Source organism: Dipteris shenzhenensis, chromosome 24 (assembly GCF_047967505.1).
Source record: "Dipteris shenzhenensis isolate YYH24624 ecotype China chromosome 24, Dip_SZ_1.0, whole genome shotgun sequence".
Taxonomy (NCBI): domain Eukaryota; kingdom Viridiplantae; phylum Streptophyta; class Polypodiopsida; order Gleicheniales; family Dipteridaceae; genus Dipteris; species Dipteris shenzhenensis.
The window spans coordinates 11443032-11465055 of NC_141619.1; the positions used below are offsets into that span (position 1 = coordinate 11443032).

Consider the following 22024-nt stretch of genomic DNA (forward strand, 5'->3'; position numbering starts at 1 on the left):
CATGCCTATTGTTGGGGTAAAGGGCAGTGTGCCCACCCACTTGTACAGTGCCCATGTATACTCATATATATATGATAGAGGAATAAGCTGGAGTAGCTTTTGCTCCACCACATTTTGGTGTCTCCTATCCCTTTGTGTGTGCTCTCCTCTCCCACAACTGGTATCAGAGCAGGTCGTGGTGTTCGATCTGCGGGGATCTTCGCGAGGGCTTGTGGTGTGTGCGAATCGAGCATTGAAGGAGCTTTGGATCGATGTCTCTCGTGGAGAAGACGGGGCAGCCATAGCTATGCTTATCTGCTGATCTGAGCTCCGGGAGCTCGAGGAGAAGGGCCTGAGGAGAGAGTTCAATGGAGCCATCGAGGGAGCCCAGGGTGTTGAGGCACCCATGAGCGTGTGTTGCAGGACACTGTTGTAGAGCCGTGAGTAGGAGTGGTTGGAGAAGACATCATTTGGGAGCTACGTTGCCTTGTTGATGGAGGCATTGCTTCGTAGATACTTGCTGGAGATCGTTGACGGCCGTAGGCTTGGGCTTGCTTGTGAAGTGCTGGGAGACTCGGAGATCCGATCGTAGGAGCGTCATTTAGGCTTGCTACTACTGCTAAGGCTAGAGCTTTGAGCGATGCGTTGTTGTTAGGACGTTGACTGGAGAGGTGTGATGCCACGCGACTGGCGTTGTAGGAGTTGCTCAATGTAGAGGTTTCTACGTTGGGGTGTGCTGCAGGCTGGAGTTGAGGTTGAGCCTTCATTGGAGAGCATTGTTTGGAGAGGGCTGTAGGGAAGCTCTTTGTAGATGCAACTGTTGCAGATAGCTCGTGAGCCACTGCGAGCTCTTAGATGGAATAGATAGGAGTCTCTTTCTCTCCATACCCTTCTCCTTCCCGTGAGCAAAGGAAGAGCAGCCCAGTGATAGCAACAACATCCACTTTGGAGAAAAAGAGTGAGTTCTTTGTTTTTAGTCTGGAAATCTGACAGTATTTCAGACAGTAAAAGTGATCAGAATGCCATTTTCGACAGCAAGTATTTGCAAATCCATAAGGATTTAGGCTCGGTGCCCAATAGAGGAGTCAGAGAACTTTGGAAGGGCTACGTTTTCTCTGTTGACAGCTCGGTCATCCGAGTTTACAGTACAGAGTTATTTACTGTCCAAAATAGGGACAGTTCGTGATCTGTGTGCAGACAGCCATTTCGCAGACTGTATATTGGCAAATGCATACATGTTGATACACTTTGGCAAGTTGATGCATTTTGGCAAAATGATGCAGTAAATGTCACTTGGTATATGCCATTGGTGATGCATTTTGGATGCATAAGTGAGTGGCAAATGCATACAATTTGATGTTCACTTGAATGCCAATATAATGAGGCCATATACATGCAGTAAATGCATTTTGGGGACTCTTGAAAGGCATTTTTTATTCTCTGGTATGCAATTTCCAGAAAGCGGTTTATGCATTGGATGCCACAGTATATGCAAGTATTTTGCTCAGAAATTGGATGTTCAATATCTGGTTATGCTTTGAAGCCCACGAGAAAATGATTGATATTCTTGACTGACAGGTCATTGAATAGTTGCTGCTGTTTTTTTTAAAAAATGACAGAACAGTCATTTTCAGGACTGTATCTCTTTCCTGGTGCGGAATTGCACTTTGTGCCGAACTGGAAAGTTGTAGTTCACTGAACATACTACAACTTTGCTTTTGGAAGCAAGTTGATCCGGTATAAGCTGCAGGAGTTACAGCCTCTGCAAAACCACAAAAAGTTGCAGTCTACTGTCTATTTGTGACCAATATGCAGGAAGCTGTTTTTCAGGTGAGAATATCTGAGAATCCACAAGGATTTTGCTCTTGAGGTCAACTGACAAGTTGTAGATCTTTCTACCAGCTACAACTTTGCTGTTTACAGCTTTGGCATCCGGTCTTTCAGTGAAAAGATATCGCTGTTCAAAAACAGGGACAGCGTGTTATTTTGCCCAAAGTGGCTGTGAGGTATTGTTGTAGGGATTTCTCTTGCACAACAGTGAATTGGGAACTCACAGTAAATTACAGAAAGTGATTGGGATCTCACTTCAGTCCAAGGGCATTATTGGCATTTTGGCAAATCACTTTGGCACATTTGGCAAGTGGTGAATGCTTGATTTTGTTGCCAAAGGATTGCACACTTGAGGTGATGCATTGGTGTTGCAGTAAATGCCATTTCGATGCATTATGGATTTGCATTAATGGATGCCGCACTGATGTGTATGGATAGTTGAGCTGGGCTCCTATTGCCATTGGTTGAGCAGGCATTGCTCATTTGGTTCAGTGCATTTCTTACTTGGATTGCTAGGCATTGGCAGGTTACTGGGTTGCATATATTCTTGTTTATGCCTCTTTATGGCTGAGTGCTTTTGAGCATTGGATCAGCCAATTTATTTGGAGACCTGATTGGTTTGGACAACACTATATTTTTTGGTCATTTGGGTTGCCTATTGCACTATACTGCTCTTTGGTTGTGACCTATTGTGCCACAGATATGGCATCTACAGCTGGTAGTGCCCTCTTTGATATTGAGAGGTTGGATGGATTAAACTTTCAGTATTGGAAAGAGCAAATTTATGATGTGTTAGTGCAGAAGAGGCAACATAAGCCCATTCAATGCAAAGGTGTCAAGCCTAATAGCATTAAACAGAGTGATTGGGATGACATGGATGAGCAAGCATGCTCTATCATTCAGTCATCACTCTCGAAGTCAGTCTACTTGCAGGTACAGGATGGTGTACAGGGTGTAGACTACCATGCATATGAGTTTTATACTCGTATATGCCAGATGTATGACCATGATAGTGTTATGTTACAGCATGATGGGCTGAAATGTCCTGATGGGCTGAAATACAGCCTTGATATGAACTCCAAAGGTCGATCAATTGGTAGAAACAGGTCATGTTCAAGGGGGAATTCCAGGAGCAAGTCTAGCTCTCGGACTTGTGTTAGATGTTTCTATTGTGGAAAGTATGGCCACATGAAAAAGTATTGCTGGAAATGGCTGAGAAAATACAAGAAGAAGAGCAAGGTTAAGAATGACAGGAAGAAGGAGAAGAAGCATGTTGAGCTTCAAGACGTGGATGCCAGGGTTTCCACTGACAGTAGCAGTGATGAAGGCATTCTTTTGTCTATGTCTGACACCTCCTTCTTGGCCACTGATGTACCCATTCTCGGTGATTGGATGTTAGATCCATGTGCTTCATGTCATATGACCCCTCATAGGTCATGGTTCAGTGCATATCAGGAATGCATTGTGGAGAGTGGTTTGATGGGCATTGATCATTCTATGGATGTCTATGGTTATGGGGATATCCACCTTGTTATGCCTAGTGGCTCTATTCTTGTTCTACAGAGGGTTAGACATATACCAGGACTTGCTACAAGCAAGATCAGTACTGGACAGTTGGTTGAGGCAGGTTATCATGTCTCTTTGGGTGATCATGCATGGAAGATTGCTAGAGGCAATCTGGTTATGGCTAGGGGATCACGGGTTGGATTCTCTTATGCATTGCATGTATCAGGTGTCCAAGATAAGATGCTTATGATTAGTAAGCAGCCATCAGCTAGTTTATGGTATGCCAGACTTGGACATATGTCTATTGCAGGTATGGAAGCCCTTACAACATTGAGATACATTCCTGTTATGGATGTCTCTCAAATTTTATGTCATGATTGTGATGATGGTCAGCAGTCAGGATCCTCCTTTGTGAGGAAGACAGTCAGTGAGAGGTATCTTGAGCCATTGCAGTTGGTTCATAGTGCAGTTTGTGGGCCTATGCCTACCGTTTCACTGGGTGGCGCCTCTTACTTTGTGACATTTATTGATGCTGCTACAAAGTACATATGGGTATATCCGATTCGGCAGAAGCATGATGTATATGATACATTTCAGCGCTTCTTGGGTAATGCTGAAAATCAATCAGGAAAGAAGCTATTGAGCTTGATGACTGATGGTGATGCAGAGTTTACCTCTTCTAGATTTCAGCACTCGAGTCAGAGCTATTGGCGGCGAAGAGCCTTACACTCCCCATTGTACCAACTATTGCAGGGCGCATAACCAAGAGGTAGAGGTTTAGTGGAGCGTGTGGTATACGGGAAAGCGTGTAGGGCAAGGGCAGCACGATCCTCTAGTAACGGTATGTGATCGATGTATGTGAGTAGTGTATATAGCCGTGCGGAGTATCGTGATCGAAGTGTATGTCGTGATAAGTGGTGTGTGTGATCGGTGCAGTAGGTGGTATCGTGAGACGGGGGGTGGAGACTGTGAAGAAGAGATAGGTGTGGCCTGCCCCTAGGGGAGGTGGTGAGACAGAGAAGTCAATAATGTGTGATGTGAAGGCAGGGGATCCCATGATATAGTCTACCACACTAGTGCCCCCTCCATGTGGGAAACATGTGAATCCACCTGAGGAGGCCATCGCTCAAGACCATTGTAGATGACGAGATCATGCATCCTACCCATAGTGTGTCTGTATGAAGTGATGGGACCCCGTCTATCCGTTGATATCCGTGTCACACCTGCATCCTCGAGATCAATGCCTGGTAACAGTATGGCATCATCTTGAAAGTCGAGCAGTAGTACCTGATGTGCACCCGTCCTTGCGTTGAAGTCCCCAACAAGGAGGACTTCCTTTCGACTCGAGAAGTCAAGAATGTCTGGAAAAAGGGACGTGTATGGTGACGTCTCAGCCTCCTCTCGTTTGTCTCTGGCAAAGTGTGATGTCTCAAGAGGAAAATAACACACTGCTATGAAGAGATCGCTGCTATCTATGCGTCGGATCCGGATCCATAGGAATCTGGAGTGTATATCCCTTCTCTCAACTGAGATGGCCCCAATAAGAGAAGATCTATAAAGAACCGCCACTCCTCCAGAGCCTCGCACACCTCTTGTCTTCCTCGTCTCATCTCTGAAAGCTGACTCCCATGTATATTTGCTTACAAACGACAGTGGGCGCTCTGGACTCTGGTGTGTCTCTGTGTAAAAGACTGTCTTTCCCTGTGTAAGACTCCGAGAAGTTCCTTGGATTCGACCATAGGGTACCGTTGCAGTTTCATATGGTGCAGGTCAAGGTCTCGGTGTCCGAGAGTGTGTGCGGCAGGATATTGGAAGTCTGAGGGTAGAGCTCTGTAGTCCTCGGTGAGCTCCCCCCTCCGCCCGCGACTGCGTGGGGGCCTACTGCACGTTGCTCCTGGCTGCTCCGTCCGCTGCCCCCTCCTCGTCCTTCTGCCTTACCTCGCTCTCGCCCCCGCTCCGCCTAGCCTTCTCCTCCGCCTCTGCTCTGCCTAGCCTCCTCCGCATTGCCTCCGCCCCGCCTTGCCTTCCCCCCGCTCCACCTTGCTTCTCCGCTCCCGTCCCCTTGCTGCTCCTCTTCCCCTTCCTCCCGCCTCTCCCTTCCGCCTCGTACCTCCTCCCGTTCTCTTGCCTCTCCCGCCAGCATGTCTTCCTGCTATTCCGCCTCCCCCCTTCTTTCTCCTCCTTCTCCTGCCTCTCCCACTCTCCTTCCACCCCTTCACTCCCTTGTGCTTCTCCTCTCCCTTCTACCTCCTTTCTCCTCTTCCTTCCCTGTCGCCCTTTTCACCTCTCTCCCCCGCCTCTTCGCCTCGACGCCCTTCTTCCTCTCTCCTTTTTTTAATTTTCCTCCCTGCAGTGGTTAAGGTGAAAGAACATCTTGGTGGTGACCCTTGGTCTGGCCGGAGGGGCTCTATGGCAGTACCCTCGACTCCCACAGTCGTTAAGGTTCTTCTTTCCCCAGCTGACAACCAACAGGTACAGCAGGCAGTTCAGTCCCTCCAGGACAAGGCGCTTGTGGACAGAATTGTGGGCCTCATGTTGACATGGAGACAGGTGCGAGAGTGGATCTAGGCGAGCTTGACATTAGAGGGCGACCACATATAGGAGGTCACCATCTATGGAAGAGGCATTTTCCTCATCTAGTTGAGCTCCCTCGACACTGCCTCGCCACTCGTGGAGCCGAGCCCTATCCTCCTTGGTCCGCATCTAGTTTACCTATTCCCTTGGTATCATGGGTTTACAGTGGAGGACATGGATACGACACACTATGTTCCACGTTTTTCGGTCATGCTCCGCTTCCCAGGGCTCCTCAAGGAGTATTGAGCCATCCTCCCCTCCATTGGTCGGGCATTTGGCACTGTGCTCGAGTCCCCACCAGAGTCGGCCGCCTCAGTTCATGATGGAGTGCCCAGGATCAGACTGGTGGTTGAGAGCCCAGAGTCCCTCCCAGAGTTGATCCTCCTCGAGATCCTTGAAGAGGGCACACTTCACCAGCGTGTGTAGATTTCAGGCTACTAGGCCAGTATCTTTGGTGCAGACAGATGGGCCACCTCGCCAGAGATTGCCCTTGTGGCCTCCCCCGAGCGTCTCCCCCCCTCCCCCGCAAAGTAGGCAGAGCCTGAGTCCTGCGCTCCCTCAAAGAGGAGCAGCAGGAGTCTCAGACCCCCTAGGTGACCCCGTCAGAAGGGGATTGGACCCAAGTTAAAAAGAAAAAGAAACTAAGCAAACAGGCTCGCAAGCGCCGCAGGTAGAGGGCAAATCGCAGAGAGAGAGAGAGAAGGTTGCCCGCAAGGCACCTGAGGAGGAGTAGCAGCAACAGGAGCCCTTGCGTGGGGATCCACCTCCCTTAGTGAAAGGGGCCACCGCCCAGCCAGATGTTCCTCATAGGAGGGTAGAGGTTCAGCGTCCGCATTCACCCTTGCATCAGAAGCAAACCCAAGGAGCTCCTGATGTGGCGATGGTGGACGATAGCCATACAACGGTTGAGGAGGAGCGGATCTTGAGCCTTGGCGAGCTTGATTAACAAGAGTCGTCTGAGATCGCCCCCTTTCCCCCTCCTCCCCCCCCCCGCCCTTTCCCCTCCCCTCCCCCCCGGGTTCCCCCCGCCCCCTCCTCCCCTCCCGCCCCCCTGTGATCACTCTCACCACCCGTCACCTTCCCTCCGCCCCCCCTCCTCCTCGTGCCCCCGCTGCCCCTCTCTCCACCTCCGCAGTAGGTTTCTCAACCTCCTTCCCCTCCCAGGCTTCGACACCCTTGCCAGCAGGCAAGGGTAAGACGATGTCCCCTTCTGTTTCCTCACCGTAGCATCAGGCCCACCCAGGGAGGGAGTTAGAGGGACAGGGCTTGTCCTCTAGGTCACCCGCCCCCCCCTCCACCTCCAGCTTGGGCGCCCCTTACCGTGGGACTTTTGGAGGTTGGGACCCTGGAACTACTTGGAGATCCCGGACTCCTATTCTTTACCGCTGGAGGTAACGCCTATGATCCTACGGCCACGGAAGGGGGGTTTGATCAGTGTAGTAGGCTCTCGGGCACACCCGGTTTGGAGTTTCCAGTTCGCCTCCAGAGGATTGGAGAAGTGGACCCCAGAGGTGTTTGATGCTAGGTTGGTATTGATATTACAGTAGAGTAGCAGATTGCTTCGGTCCTGGAGAGCGTTCGGCGCAAGCTTCTCTACTGGAGCTCGGCCAAGCTCTCTCTAGTAGGGCGTGCCTTAGTGGCAAACCAAGTCCTTGCCACGGCCTGGTATATTGCCTCCTGCTGGTGCTTTCACAGAGGATGCATTGGGCAGCTCCGACGGTTGGTTCGGAACTTCCTTTGGGCAAATCGGACGGCACGCGGAACACTAGAGCCTGTGTCGCTTGGCAGATGGTGATCATGCCTCAGGTACTGGGAGGCTTGGGTATCATAGATTTGGAGATGCTGAGCAGAGCCCTTCTTGGCAAGTTGGTTGAAGCTCCTCTTACAGAGAGGGCTTCTCAGGAACACCCCACGCAGCAGAGGATAGTGGCAGCCTTCTCACAGGTGGATCTTCTCAGAGGCTCCCCTTACAGGGAAGGGTTCCCCTTTGATGCGGAGCCTTCACAGGGTCTGGCAGAGACTTGCAGGGTCTCATCTGTGCTCCGTCTAGATGCAGAGAGGAGTTTGAGCGTCAGCCCCTTATGTGGCACCCAGAGATCCGAGATCAAGAGGGGCGTATGCTTGGACATCGGACGCACATAGGTTGTTCACAGTGGGATAGTGGCCCGGCTGGGTCTTTTGGCAGATGGAGCAGATTACCCATGGAGTCAGAGACGAGGCTCGGCACCGTAGCGCATTTGTGTTGAGCAAGGCAGCGGATGAGAGAGATCGGCCTAGCCATCCCTGAGTCCTGGTAGGAGGGACTCCATGCTTGGAGGGACAGCACCTGGATGGGGTAGCTTTCTCGGACTGGTGTCCCTTTGAGGATGATCATGCAGCGAGGCAGCACGCACCTCGGCTTCTACCATGTAGGCTCTGGAGGCCTACTTCATCAGCTTATTGAGAGGGACCCTGAGATGGATGGGAGGCTTGATGGGATTTATTGGTAGACGATCAGAGTGGTGGGACGTTTGGGGAAGGAGTGGCACATTGACCCTCCCAATATTTCAGAGCAGGATGCCCCTTGATGGCGCCTTTGGCTTTGGGAGGGTAGACCCTTGAGGGAGGTCCAGTGGGATCCGGGAGAGTGGTTCTGGCCCTCCAGGGGAGGTCTTGCTGAGCAGATGGATGAGATGCCCTTCTTCTTCTATACCACATGGATTGGCAGGAGGCTTCAGATGGAGTCTTCAAGGTGGACCCCCTCGATGGAGAGGCATTGGGTGACCCAGAGAGTGCCTCGGGATGTTCGTTCCAGGTTTTGGACATGGTTATGGTCCAGTTTGCGGCCGAGGAAAATATCCTACTTCTTTGGGCTAGCCGCCCATGGAGGCCTGCCCATCGGACCGTGGTTGAAGCAGATGCGAGTGGAGGGGCAGTGCCATTGTTGCTCTGGTGGTTTCTTGGAGACGATTCCACACTGCCTCGCAGAGCATCAAGGATTTGGATTGGAGCCCTCAGGATCATGACCCGCATGCAAAGTCTTCAGAGGGACTACACCTGGGGGGATGGTGGTCTGGTTGACGGAGGGAGGACACTCGTTTCAGATCGATGAGGTCTCCCCAGCCTACCGGATACATGGTCAGAGCATACAGAGGATAGCGCTCCATGAGGCAGTCCTCCTGATAGCCTAGCTCCCTCCTCTCCTCTGGAGGATAGCGTTTGGGAGGTGGTAGCTAGTATCACTGCGTGGAGCATCTGGGTGGCTCGTTGCAGTCTCGTGATGGGTGAGCATCAGGTTCCACCCTCAGCTACCATGGTCACCATCTGGCAGGATATCATCTATACCCTACGTTCCACCTGGGAGCGTGGGACTCCAGGCTCTAGAGCAACTATTGAGCGGCATGCTCGTTTTTGCAAGGCTTGGCCTGTAGGAGTCTTCTACATCTTCACTCCGCGAGGTATTCGCTGGTTGTATAGTCCCCCCACTTGGCTGTTAGCCCCAGTACTAGATATTCCCTAGGCAGTGAGCTGGGTTTCTTTGGAACAGGCCGGTTTTTCCTTCAGCCTTTTCCTGGTTTTTTTCCATACTCAGCACCTTCGGGGCTGCTGTTTTGTATGAAGTCTTTCAAGCACTAATAGAAGGTTCCTTTCTTTGGGGGGGGGGGGGGGGGAGAGGTCTCACTGACCTGGGTCTCAAAGACCCCGCCCCCCTATGCAGAGGAGCGAGTTGATGCCCAACAGGGGCCAGTCATAAGTCGTCCATCTCGAACTACAACTTACTTCCCCTCCTTGTAAGCTACATCTAGCTGCTGTAGGAGGGCGTGTCTCTCCTCGACCTGTAAGTCAATCGCGTCCTCATCGAGTATGGTGTCCATACGGGGAATCCCACACACCCTGATGTTGCGGGCCTTGCTGGCCCGCTGCGGCTGTTCTAGTAAAGTGGCTGAAACAGTTGCCTTTGCCGGCTCCCTTTTCGCCACATCCACCCATCTAAACGATGGCCGACTGCATAGTGGCTATTTGAGCCTCCACAATCGCCAATGATGTACCTCCTGGGGCCATCTTTAGGGTGGCTACCTCTCCTCCGAGGTGTGTGATGTCGTGTTGGAGTTCCTGAATGAGAGTGACTTGCTCCTGTATGACTATGTGCTTGCTCCTAAGTGAAGTGGGCCTGCTCCTATGCGAAGCATGTCAACTCCACTTCGCGGGTACGTATACTATGAACCTCCATCAAGAGGGATTCCCATGCATTAGGTAGATCAGCTCTGGGAAAACCGGGACCTCATGGGATCGGAACTTGGAAAGGGGTTGGTATGAAGGTAGGGGGATGGGGCTGAAGGGTGGGTGATGATAGCTGAGTGATCGCATGGGAGGGCGGCTGACTAAGGGGGAGGGGCGAGGAGAAGGGCAACGTGTACTATGATCTTGAGTGGGTAGTGCTGGCGGCTGATGGTGATGTAGGTGGATGGGTGTTTGTAATATTGGGAGATGAGGTCAAGGTCGGGGTCGAAACTGTTGATGATGTCAATGGAGAGGCTGGTGTCTGCTTCGTGGTACGAGGGGGAGAGGACCCTGTTGGTGTGGATGTAGACGAAGTACTTTTGTGTATTGCTGTGCTATATGCCTGGAACCCGCCGCATGTGAATGTTTGTTCATGTCCTCAAGCTTTTGTTGCTTCATTGCTTTCCCCACTCCTCCTTTCCCCGTTCCTCCTTTCCCCGTTCCTGCCTTTCCCATTGCCTTATCTCTTGTAAGTCTTGCTTGGTGTTTGGAGCCTTCTTCAAAGGGTTGAACATCATCACGATCCCATAGACCCTTAGCTGGGTTAGAAAACATTTACCCACTATAGAGGGAAAGACGAAAACTTTGTTTTATTCAATGCCTTAGACCTTCTTGGTGACTATAGTCCACTCATGCAATATCATCACATAAGCATATAACATGCATACGAACCAGATTAAGTGGTTAAGATAGCTCCACATAAACCGGCTGAAATCATCAACCAGCAACATAAAATAGAGGGAACCATTAAGATTAGGAACTATCATAGGTCCACAAAGATCTTCGTGAATTGACTTTAGAAGCCCGCCGCCAGGCTTGCTTCGGAAAAGCGCCCGTGTCGCTTCCCTTAGATATTGGAACGGTACTGACCATGCTTATTGTCCACATCAGGTAGACCAAGAACCATTTGTTCTAGGGTAGCTCTACATGTTGCTTTAACATTCAGGTGACCAAAACGAAAATGCCACAAGTCACCTTGAGGGGATGACATTTTGAGAAAAGAGCTAACAAAGTATAAATACCATGATTCACCGTACCAGTATGAACTACCTGGCCGGTTGCTTATTATCCTTGTCCTCGCCAAACTTGCAAGTCTCATAAACTGATAGTAGATTGAAATGAATGGAGGGAACAAACCGTACCTTTGAGGAGTGCATCCTCCCTCTGCCGTTGAGAATAATGAAGTCTCTCCATGAACTTTGATGATATAATTGTGGCTGATGCAGATATCTCCCCCGGAAACCACGAAATCCTTGAGTTTGGTTGGAGAGGGGCTCATAATTCTAGATGCCTCCCTATCAGGTTCTGGAATCTTTGGCTTGAAGTGCAACTATCTCTCTAACGGAGGATGCCAGAGAATCGAGAATCTCAATATGGACGAAGGTTTGAGTAATGGCTTCAGTGGAAGAACCGGTACTCTTATTGGTTGTTCGTAGAGGTTACTTCCTCCAATAGTGATCTTTTTGGCCACAGTGATTGCACGAATGCTCCGCCTTCAACGCTTCCTTCTTTGCGTCTATCCTCGTGTTAGAGGTCCATTGTCCTTGATTCTTTCCCTTCTGCGGAGCTGCCGAGGCTTTTGAGCCCCCATTGTGGGAAGGACTTTGAGATACTCCTCTTGATCGAGCACCATCGGTACCAATTCTTCCCAAGTCAATGTATTCATAGTGGTGCATTGCCCTATCAGCTAGATTGTCTAAGCATGTTTTGCTCAGACTGCTTATTTGGGAGAGACTAAAATGAAAATTTATAGTTTCACAAACAGTTGTCGGTTGAATGAAGACTACTTTTCGATTAGTCTTCACCTCTACTGCGAGCCTTTGTGATTGCTGAGTGTGCATTCACCTTTGAAGTTCTGAGAGGAACTGAGTACGAAGACCTTGGTATAAATGAATGCTCAAGTATGTGTAGGTGTGTGGATTTGTATGTGTGAGAGAAAATGTTTATACTATGGCCTACACCCACCGTGGGCGCTGATGACGTCAGTGGGGAGGTTATAGTCTAGTGTTTTTTATGAGTGATGGATTTTAGGGTTTTCAACTTTGTGTCTGTCATGAGATTGAAACTTCACTATGTGTTGTGATTTTAGAGGATGAGTTTGGGCATGCTATTATATGCATCTAGATAAATGAGATGACCTCATCATCACTCGTAACAATTGGAAGGCACCCAGCAGCTCAGAGTATCTGGCTCGGAGCGCTTCGGATTGTGGCACGGCTTCAGATCACGCAGAGAGATTTCACATGGGGTATGGCAGCTTGGCTTACAGAGGGGGGCCACGCCTTCTCCATAGACATGGTCTCGCCAGCTTACCGGATACAGGATCGGAGCATTCACAGCATTGAGCTTCACTTGGTTACTCCCCCCTTCTCACCATCCCCCTCAGTCGAGAGAGGATAGTGTCTGGGAGACGGTGGCCAGCATCACGGCCTGAACATCTGGGTGGCCCGTTGCAGCTGGGTCATTGGCCAGCACCATGTTCCTCCGATGGCTACGCTGGTTGCCATTTGGTAGGATATCATTTATACGCTGCGATCCATTTGGGAGCGCGGCGTTCCAAGTTCTCGAGCTATCGACGATAGGCGGGCACATTTCTACAAGGCTTGGCCTGCAGGTGTATTTTATGATCTCACGCCGCGAGTGATTGTGCCACCTTGTTGAAAGAAAGGCCGTACTAGTTATTTCTCATCTCAAAAAACACCTCAATATAGTCCACCACCGTGGTTGTTAGCCCCTGTTACAGAGAATCCCTAGGCAGTGAGCTGGGATCTCTGGCAACAGGCAGGATTGGCACCTTTCCGGTTTTGCCAATTTGTATGGTTGGATTTTAAGCATTAATGGACGTTCTTTTTCTCTGTAACAATCGGAAGGCAACGTCAATGCGTGGTAAAGTGATTTTTTCAATGGGTATGTGAGTACATGTAATGCAAAGCCCTTTATTTGTCTGCTTAATCAATTAGTGGCAAAGGGACACAGTTTTACAACAGGCCAACAGGTGTCATAACTTCCTTCATAATGGTCTGAATCTTTACTTTCAGTTGATTGGCAACTAAGTGCTGTCAAGATCTCCGAGGCTATAATTAATCACAGCTTTGTTTGACAGATTTCACACTTTTTTGTGCAGTTCTGCAGGTGCATCTTCTCCAGCGATTCCAGCCAATTTGACTAGTGTAGACTGGGGTGGCGTGGGGAAAGGTCGCAAGGGAGGTTCTTTGTCAAGGTCGGGTCCTCAGCCGCCCCGGCCTTCCGCAACAAGTACTAGTACTGCTGGGGGATCAACTCCAGGCTCTTCTCAGCCTTTATGCAGGCCCTGGGATAGAGGAGATCTATTAAAGAGGTTATCGACATTTAAGTCTCCGAATTGGCTCACAATACCTAAGGTTAATCACTGTGTAGTTTCTTCCAAATCTGTCCCAGACTTGTATTTGAAGCTAAATTTGTGTGCATTTTGATATATGCTGTAATGTGCTATTTAAAATTTAAAGTCCTTGTAGAATCAATAACTTTTTTAAAGATTATAATCTGCCTGAGAGACAAGTTGAGATGTGAGGGGTGCCAGTTGTCATCAATCTCTTTTTAGTTTGTCTCTATTCCCCTGTGCTTGCTGACTAGATCTCAACTTGTGCCAGTAGGTATTTGGACCACTTGCTTGTGCAAGGAGGGGGTGGGTGAATGTGGATGGTGATTTGATTGCATGTGAGACGTGTGGTGTCCATCTTAATTTTCCGACTCTATCATCATTGTCACAAAATCAAGGTATGTTGCAGCGCTCACACTTTAGAATCTTGCAAAGAACGGTAGTTGTTTATGGTGAATTGTTGTTTGGGCTTTGATCGCTTAATCTGGATGTCTTTTGTGTGATTTAAACTTTAGGTATTCCTTGAAAGTGCTTGCACTGGAATTGCCAGTGTTTGGCTTTTTATATCGAGACACGAACAAAGTTACTTCTCAGTGCAGATTTGCACACCTCAAAATGCCTGTCTAGGTTTCTACCTCGAAATGTTTCAGGGGACTTTGATTTAAACTTGTCTTAAAGTCTCCAGCTGCCTATAATCTAACAGGAGGTGGCCAGACTATTAGTATACATTCATGGGAAATACAGATTACAAAGTGAAATGAAGCTCCCCAGGATGCTGGTGGATGCCGTACAAGCAGCACTACATTCTATCGGCATCTGTTCATAGGATTGTTTCAAGCTGGTGTTCTTACTGGCAGCATTGGATATGGAATAGGAAGAAAGTAGAGTCTGATATCTTCTTTAATATATAGATTATGCACTTAATGTTAAGTTTTAAGCACTTAATATCAAGTCTTTTACGTCAAGATACAAAGGGTTGCTGACATTTATGGGATTTATTTTCAATTTGGGAAGAAACCTTGTGAAGATGTGACTGATCCTTGTTGTCCCATTTTCCCATTTGAAGCTGAAATAGCTGCAGAAGCGTATGGTGAACAGCTAGATACTGGGCATAAAGCATTATGTCCATGGAAAGGAAATCCTTGTGCTGAGAGTTTAGCGCAGTTTCCTCGCTCACCCGTTTCTGCACTTATTGGCGGCTTTGATGACCGTTGTGATGCACTGCTACAGTTTTCTGCACTTCCTGTGATATCTGGTTCTGCAATTGACCACATGCAGCTTAACAGGGGTCCTCAAATTGATCGTCTTCTTGCAAAACCACCCCCCTCTTTGGGCAGAGAAACCAGTAAAAAGGTCGAGGATGGGTCTGGATTTAGACATGGACCCATGGATACTGTAAACAACCCCTACTATCAGGTATACCTGATGTCTTCCTCCTTGTGACTCTTTTCTGCTTAATTTCAGGATGGGATGCAGATGCACCGTTAAAATGTTGTCAAAATTCATGTTTATATCTCATTCTGCATTCTTGTGTTTTTTTTGAAACTGTTAAGTATTTTGACAAGTTACATTTTCAAGATCCCACCCATTTGTATGCTCCCACATCTTTTGAAGAACACACTTGAGGTATCAATAAAGGTATTATTGAAAATTCTGATTTGATGAACTAATGATTTTATGGGCTTCTGTGCAGGCACAAAGATTGATCAGTCTTTGTGGATGGGAGCCACGATTTCTTCCTCATGTTGTTGACTATGAGGAACACTCTGGCTACTCAACCAGGAAAGGTCAGTCTGTGAATCCAGGTGAAGGTCGTTCTCATAGAATGCGTGAGCCAAGCATGTTACTGCCTTCACGGACTGGCAGACTGGATAAAAGAAGTCCTGACATAAAGTGTGACTCAGCCTCTACTGTATTAGACTGCGGCCTCTGTGGGGCGACTGTAGGTCTGTGGAGTTATACAACAGTTGCACGCCCATCGCCATTGATTTTGTCTGACTTATTAGAGCTTCCTGATCCACCACAAAAGTACGTGGGAGTCCCAATGCATGGTGTAAGTGCAGCCAGTGGTGTTGAGGGATGGTGTGCAGTAGAAGCATCTTTAAAGGAGAAAGATCTTAAGGAGGAGGCAGGCGATGCAACAACTATAGGTGAACAAAGATTATCTTCTCATAGTGGAGCTTTAGATTTGAATTTGACAATTGCTGGTGGACCTACACCAACCCTTTTGGGATCCCTTGCAGCTGAGTTCCCATCTACTGAGCTGGCAACTGACAGCCAGCAGTTTGTAGGGCAGCTAGAAGGCAGTGAAATGGGTGGTCCTGCTGCATCTTATGAATCATTTGGCCCAGGATTTAGAGGGCGCCACATGGATGACGGTGGAAGTACAGTGGACCGGCCTCAAAGCAGGATGCATCGCACAGACAGCATTGAAGGAACTGTGGTGGACCTTGAGGGTGATGAGGTTGATGATGGTGAGGTTGGCAGGAAAATATCATCTGTTGGTGAATCTTCAAAGCGTAAACGTGGAGTGGACAGCTCAGCTGCAGATCAGCTTTCTTACGGTTTGGCAATCACAGATCCAGGTTGCAGTAATTTTGTCCCGGCTGAAACTGATTTTGAGGTGGATAATACAGATAAGCTGAAAAAAAATCGGCGAGAGGCAATATTGCAGGAAATTTATCAGCAGAGAATTCTGCTTCCTCAGGCCGCGGGAAACTCGGCTTACACATCTTCTGTTATTGCAGTAGATACTAGTTACAGTAAACAAGAAAATTCTATGGAAAGTGTTGAGAATTTGCCTCAGGACAGTGATGCTCAAGCTACTGCTTTCAGCTGGGAGAAAAGTGAAAGAGTAGATAATGAAATGCTTAATGTTTTAGAGCAAGCACAGCAGAGCACCTGCCACCAGGGTAATGCTGGAGAGGCTCATGATGGACCTTCAGAACCAGGCACTAGTACTAGTGATGAAGGTGGTGATATAGCTGTGGAAAATGATGCGGCTGTTTTTAGTGCTGCCATTGGCACGGGGCGTGGATTGAGTGTCGGAATGAGTGGTGGAAGTGTCCAAATGGGTGCAAGCCATGAAGCTGAGATACACGGTACAGATTTATCAGTCCATAGGATGGATAGTTTAGCCAATGATACAGAGTTGATCACTGAAGTGACTGAATTTCAGAGACAAACGAGTGAATCGGTCCCTGACCAGGCGCGGAGTGGGCAATTTGTGCCTGTGGATACAGAAAAAACAAATGCACAAAATAATCCAATGGACAGTCATGGTGCTGTGCCTTCTGCATCAGTAGCAAAAGTGTATTCAGGCATTAAGCAGGATAATTCTGGTCAAGGAGAGTCATGGGAGACTGAACAGAAAGGTAATCGGGGAATTCAGGCTGATCAGGCAATAGATGTGAACCATGATGCCAACCATACTCTAATGCAAGCTAGTGCAGGTAGTAAAGGGGTTTCCCTCACGGAGGCAATCTTATTAGAGCCGAGGACTAGAAGGGCTGGCAGTGCTGCTGCAAATGGAGAAGGTGATAGCTCCTACTGTTTGGTGGTTAGCTGATGCTTGTCATATAGGCTTTGATGGAATTGTTTTTTTTAATGAAAGACTTTGCATTGGTGGTCTCACAGGCATGTTATTTTGTAGGAAAGAGACCTGGCAGTCGGCGTACAAGGGAACAAGGGGGAGAATTTGACCCTATTCACCAGCACTATCATTACTGCCCATGGGTCAATGGCCATGTCGCAGCAGCTGGCACTGGGGAATCAAACCTCAAAATTGCTATAGCTGGGTGGCAATTAACAGTTGATGCTTTAGATAAGTATCATATTCAAAATCGTACTTTTGCTGCTCCAATGGAATCACAATCTGCAGCATCCATGCACAAGGTCTGTACATCTTTGCCTCTTCCTATTGAAGATTGGTCAATCGTTCCTTTGATTTTGTCACCCCTTTAAAAGCTTTTTCAAAGCTGAAGTTGCACATTGAATTTGCTGGATAGAAGTTTTATTATTTGCATATCAAGAGTCCAAGCATGTCTGAGAAACAGGTACAATTTTAGGTGAACTTTATATGGGAGGATGGATGAGTCTATAAATGAGGTTATCAGAATATGAAGATCTTGCGGGTTCCCTACTCTAGCATGAAGTGTAGTTGTCAATGAACATCATGAGCATCTGTTCTAGGAATGAGGGCCTTGATAAGCAGGATTGTAAAGAGATCAATGGTGGAACAAGTGGACATTAAAGTTTACTTGGAATGCTGACACTTGCCAATGATTGCCAAAACATGTTTCTTGGCAATTGGCCTTTCGTCGGATGTCGGAACATCTTGGAAGGGTTTGTATAATGTTATTGAAGCCCCTTAGTCTCCTCTGAAACGTATAACCCTATCTCGTAGCCTCATGGCCACATGTGAAGGGTTTGTAGAATGTTATTGAAGCCCCTTAGTCTCCTCTGAAACGTATAACCCTATCTCGTAGCCTCATGGCCACATGTGAAAAGTGATGTAACGTTTAGTTAAATCCCTTGCTGCAAATGATGCAGATGCCCTCCTTATCTTTCTCTAGAACAGTCTCAACAGTGTCAATTGTCAAGTGCTTATTTAAACATTGCCAAATGTCATACGTGTAGTGGGATTCTATTGAGGTTTGGATAATCAATGTGGAGTGAAAACGGAAGACACATTAAACATACCAGTTAAGCCATTTCACGGCATGTCTGGGCTAAATTTTATGCAGGGCTAAATTTTTGCATAAAATTGATTTCATTGTCATAAGTCAGAAGTACAAACAGAACTACTAACAAAGACGGGGTAAAATACAAGCAAAAGCATGAAAGTCTAATGGGCTACCCTCATTATATAGAAGGATTTAGGATCAGCTGAAGGAGATTGAGAGTAGTTTAATCAACTTTATTGTGGTTAACGAGTCCTCTTAAATTGCATTTAGTACTTCACATCTATTCACTGAGCTAGGTCTGGAGATATTTGAATCCAATCTGACGGTAACTATGTAGTATGGATTCTCCATGACAGAGGCTACCTTTTTAAGGGAATGACAAAGCAGCCCTTGCTTTTATAAAAGGAAAAAGGAAAAGCAGCAGCTCTTGTTCCCCTGACAAAAGAAGCCTTGATGAAGTCCTGGGCTTTGGTTTCAAAATTTGTTCTATTCATATTGCCTGTCCTTCTCTATAGACCTTGTATTTTGTTCCTCAAATTGAATTTCATTTTACTATATGCTGTGCATTTTCAATCCTTATACTGGTTGAGCATTCTTGGTTTGTTCCGGTTGCACTTGAAATTTATATGCTTTGCTTCTGCTAATTTCTGATTTTGGAGAGAATAATTTCTAGATTTCTATGTTGTTTATGTTGTCCATTCTCAATATATCTTGTGTTATACAGTCAAATTGAATTTATTTAAAGCTTTGCTATGTATTATCAATACATGGGTCTGGATTTTTTATTGGGGGGTAATAGATTGAGTATGTTGGTCTTTTGTTAATGTCGTACACCTAATTTTGGTGTCCAAGACAGCCGTAGCTTGTGACATGCACATCAGAAGTTGGTGTTGTAAGCTTTGCAAAGAAACTCATCACTGCAGATGTGTACATGGGTGTCAAATAGCCCTGAGTGGTGAGTGCATGCACTTGTGTGTTTGCATGCAGTATAGAAGGGGTTGCAAGAATAATCTAAATATAAATAAATAAATACCTATAGATATAGATAGATATATAGATAGATAGATAGAGACATGCGTGTGTGTGTGTGAGTTGTAGCACTCTGGGACAGCTATGAATGTTTATTCTTCTTAGTGAAAAGTTTCTTTTACCCAAAAAAAAAAAGTGTGGGTGTGAGTTGTGTTTGTGTGTGTGTGTAGAGCAGGAGCTATGGTGTGTCTCCTTCCTCCGGGGGTTCCCTCAGCCCTCGGCTGGATCGTAACCCTCTCCAAGGTTCTGCTGTGACCTGTCTGTCAAATCTCCTGGGTGTTGCTTTTGCTGTGCATCTGCTTTCTAAGGGCTGGTGCTGCTCAGGTGACTTCCCTTGGAGCTTCCACAACCTTCCATGAGCCTTTCCTGCTGTTGCAAGCCTTCTTATCGCATGGTTCTGCTCATAATCACCTCTAGCTACTTTCGCCGCCTCTTCTCTGTTTTTTTCCTCTGCTCACTGCGTGTGTGTGTGGGCTTTGTGTGCTGCCCTTTTAAAGTCTACTCAGCAGGAAGTGATTCCATGTCAGGATCCACAATGATCCTGAGGTGGACATGCAGTCCTGACTCAGCTTTTTGGTGTGTTAAAGCATGCACATATCTGTAAATATGTTAGCACAAATAAAATGCTCGACTAATAATGTACATGGATTATGTGATATGCGGAAATGGAAAGTTGTATGGGCATATGTCAACAAATTGCAGCGTGGTATAGTAGCCTTATAGAAGCATAATCAACATGGTTATGCAGGCCGGTGAGGACATTTTGCAGGATATGATACCTTCTATGTGGATGATCACTTCTTTTGGGTGTCGTATTTCTTGTGAAACATGCCCTTCAGCCCGTTGTTGATTTTCATGACTGTGGTGGTCAATGGATCGTTTTTCTATGCCTTTTGGGAGGAGACATGTTTGCTGTTTATGCCCCTGCAAACATCATCTTCAAGAGCATTAATCTGGCAGGTTATGGGACAGTATCCTTGGCGGCAAAATGCCTTTCTTTGTGGGGATTATGCAACGGACTCAACTCCTCCATTATTATGCAGGCGCGCCTGAGCAGAGGATATGCTTCATTGGCTAGACTAGAGAGAGAGTGCTTCCGCTCTCATTTTCAGGATCCACGGACCAAAGAGTTGCTTTTTGACTCCTTGGTCCACCCTGCAGGGATGTATGGCAGCCCATGTTGGGGGCCAGATTTGTCGGATACAGAGTGGGCCAGGGTGGAGCGGCTACAGGTTCTCATGTTTTCATGACTGTGGTGGTCAATGGATCGTTTTTCTATGCCTTTTGGGAGGAGACATGTTTGCTGTTTACGCCCCCGCAAGCATCATCTTCAAGAGCATTAATTTGGCAGGTTATGGGACAGTATCCTTGGCGGCAAAATGCCTTTCTTTGTGGGGATTATGCAATGGACTCAACTCCATCATTATGCAGACGCGCTTGAGCAGAGGATATGCTTCATTGGCTAGACTAGAGAGACAGTGCTTCCGCTCTCATTTTCAGGATCCACGGACCAAAGAGTTGCTTTTTGACTCCTTGGTCCGCCCTGCAGGGATGTATGGCAGCCCATGCTGGGGGCCAGATTTGTCGGATACAGAGTGGGCCAGGGTGGAGCGGCTATAGGTTTTCATGTTATCACGGATGATCCGTGGTTAGCCATCTATCCCTCACGAGATCATTCGGGCGGAGTTTGGGTCACCCCCATTACAACTAGATGCTGCATTTCAGGTCGTTACATATCTGTACCGAGTCAGGGAGTATGGGGATTACACATCCGGGCGTAGCAGGATACCATAGCTAGCATTGTCCTCTTCTATGGCACTTGCAGCAGGGGAAGATCAGAGGTGTTGGTATGCACGCACAGAGAGGTGGTTTGCAAGACTAGGGCTCCACATGGACAGACTACCTCCTTTCCAGTACAGCATGGACGCTCCTTTCTCTCCCTCCTATCACACGAGGTCAACCAGGTTATCCGTGAGGATCTACTACAGCTACACACAATCCGGACTTGGTTGGGCCCGAGTGATCTTCCAGTGAAGATGAGCTTCTACAGACTCATGTTCACTACTGCCTCATATGTTGAATAGTACAAACATCTCCAGGAGCATGATTAAATGGATAGTAGAGTTACAGGAGTACTCTTTTACCTTCTTGGTTGAGAACTCTACGAGAGCTTCCTTGGTTGATCTCCTCACCTATAAGGAAGGACCTATTTTAGTTGAAGATGTGGAGAAGAACACTGACATGAATGAAGAAAAAGTACTAGAGGATGCATTTGTTTTACACTTTGATGGATCTTACAAAAAAAGTTTAAATAAAAGTATAGGAGGAATTGTCATTTATGATCCTAGAGGAAAGGAGATTTGGAAAATGGGAATTCAGCTCAATAATGAAGCTGAATATGCAGCCCTCTTCGAAGGTTTGAAAGTATGCATTAGTCTGGGTATTAAGAGACTCGCGCAGGAAATTACAGCAGCTTATGTTGATGCAGCAGGAGTGCAGGAGCCCTTATACAAAGGAAGGGAGACATTAGCTTGTGAGGAAAGCTTCCTCTTAATTGGTAAAGTGCCTGAAGAAGTTCCGAAACAAAGAAAATACAGATTTATTAAAAGCTGTACTTATTATTGTTTGATAGATGATGTTCTTTACATGAAAGGGGCTGATTTGGTGCTCAGAAGAACTCCCTGGCATGAGGAAGTTTTTCATATTCTACAAGCTAATCATGAGGGAGTATGTGGAGTACATTTTGCTTTCAAAATCATGCTGAGGAAAATACTTACAGAAGGGTATGTGTGGCCATCCCTCC

At 47.3% G+C, this 22024-nt stretch overlaps 1 protein-coding gene across 1 annotated transcript in view; it reads left to right on the forward strand.

Moving 5' to 3' along the window:
• LOC147886220 (uncharacterized) overlaps positions 1-22024 on the forward strand; it is a 30463-nt gene that overhangs the window by 1988 nt on the left and 6451 nt on the right. Inside the window, exons 2-7 of the mRNA XM_087395349.1 lie at positions 13274-13529; positions 13782-13905; positions 14574-14923; positions 15201-16881; positions 16960-17043; positions 17160-17401. Of these exons, the coding sequence (XP_087251475.1) occupies positions 13274-13529; positions 13782-13905; positions 14574-14923; positions 15201-16881; positions 16960-17043; positions 17160-17401 (2737 nt within the window). The remainder of the gene's footprint in view (positions 1-13273; positions 13530-13781; positions 13906-14573; positions 14924-15200; positions 16882-16959; positions 17044-17159; positions 17402-22024) is intronic.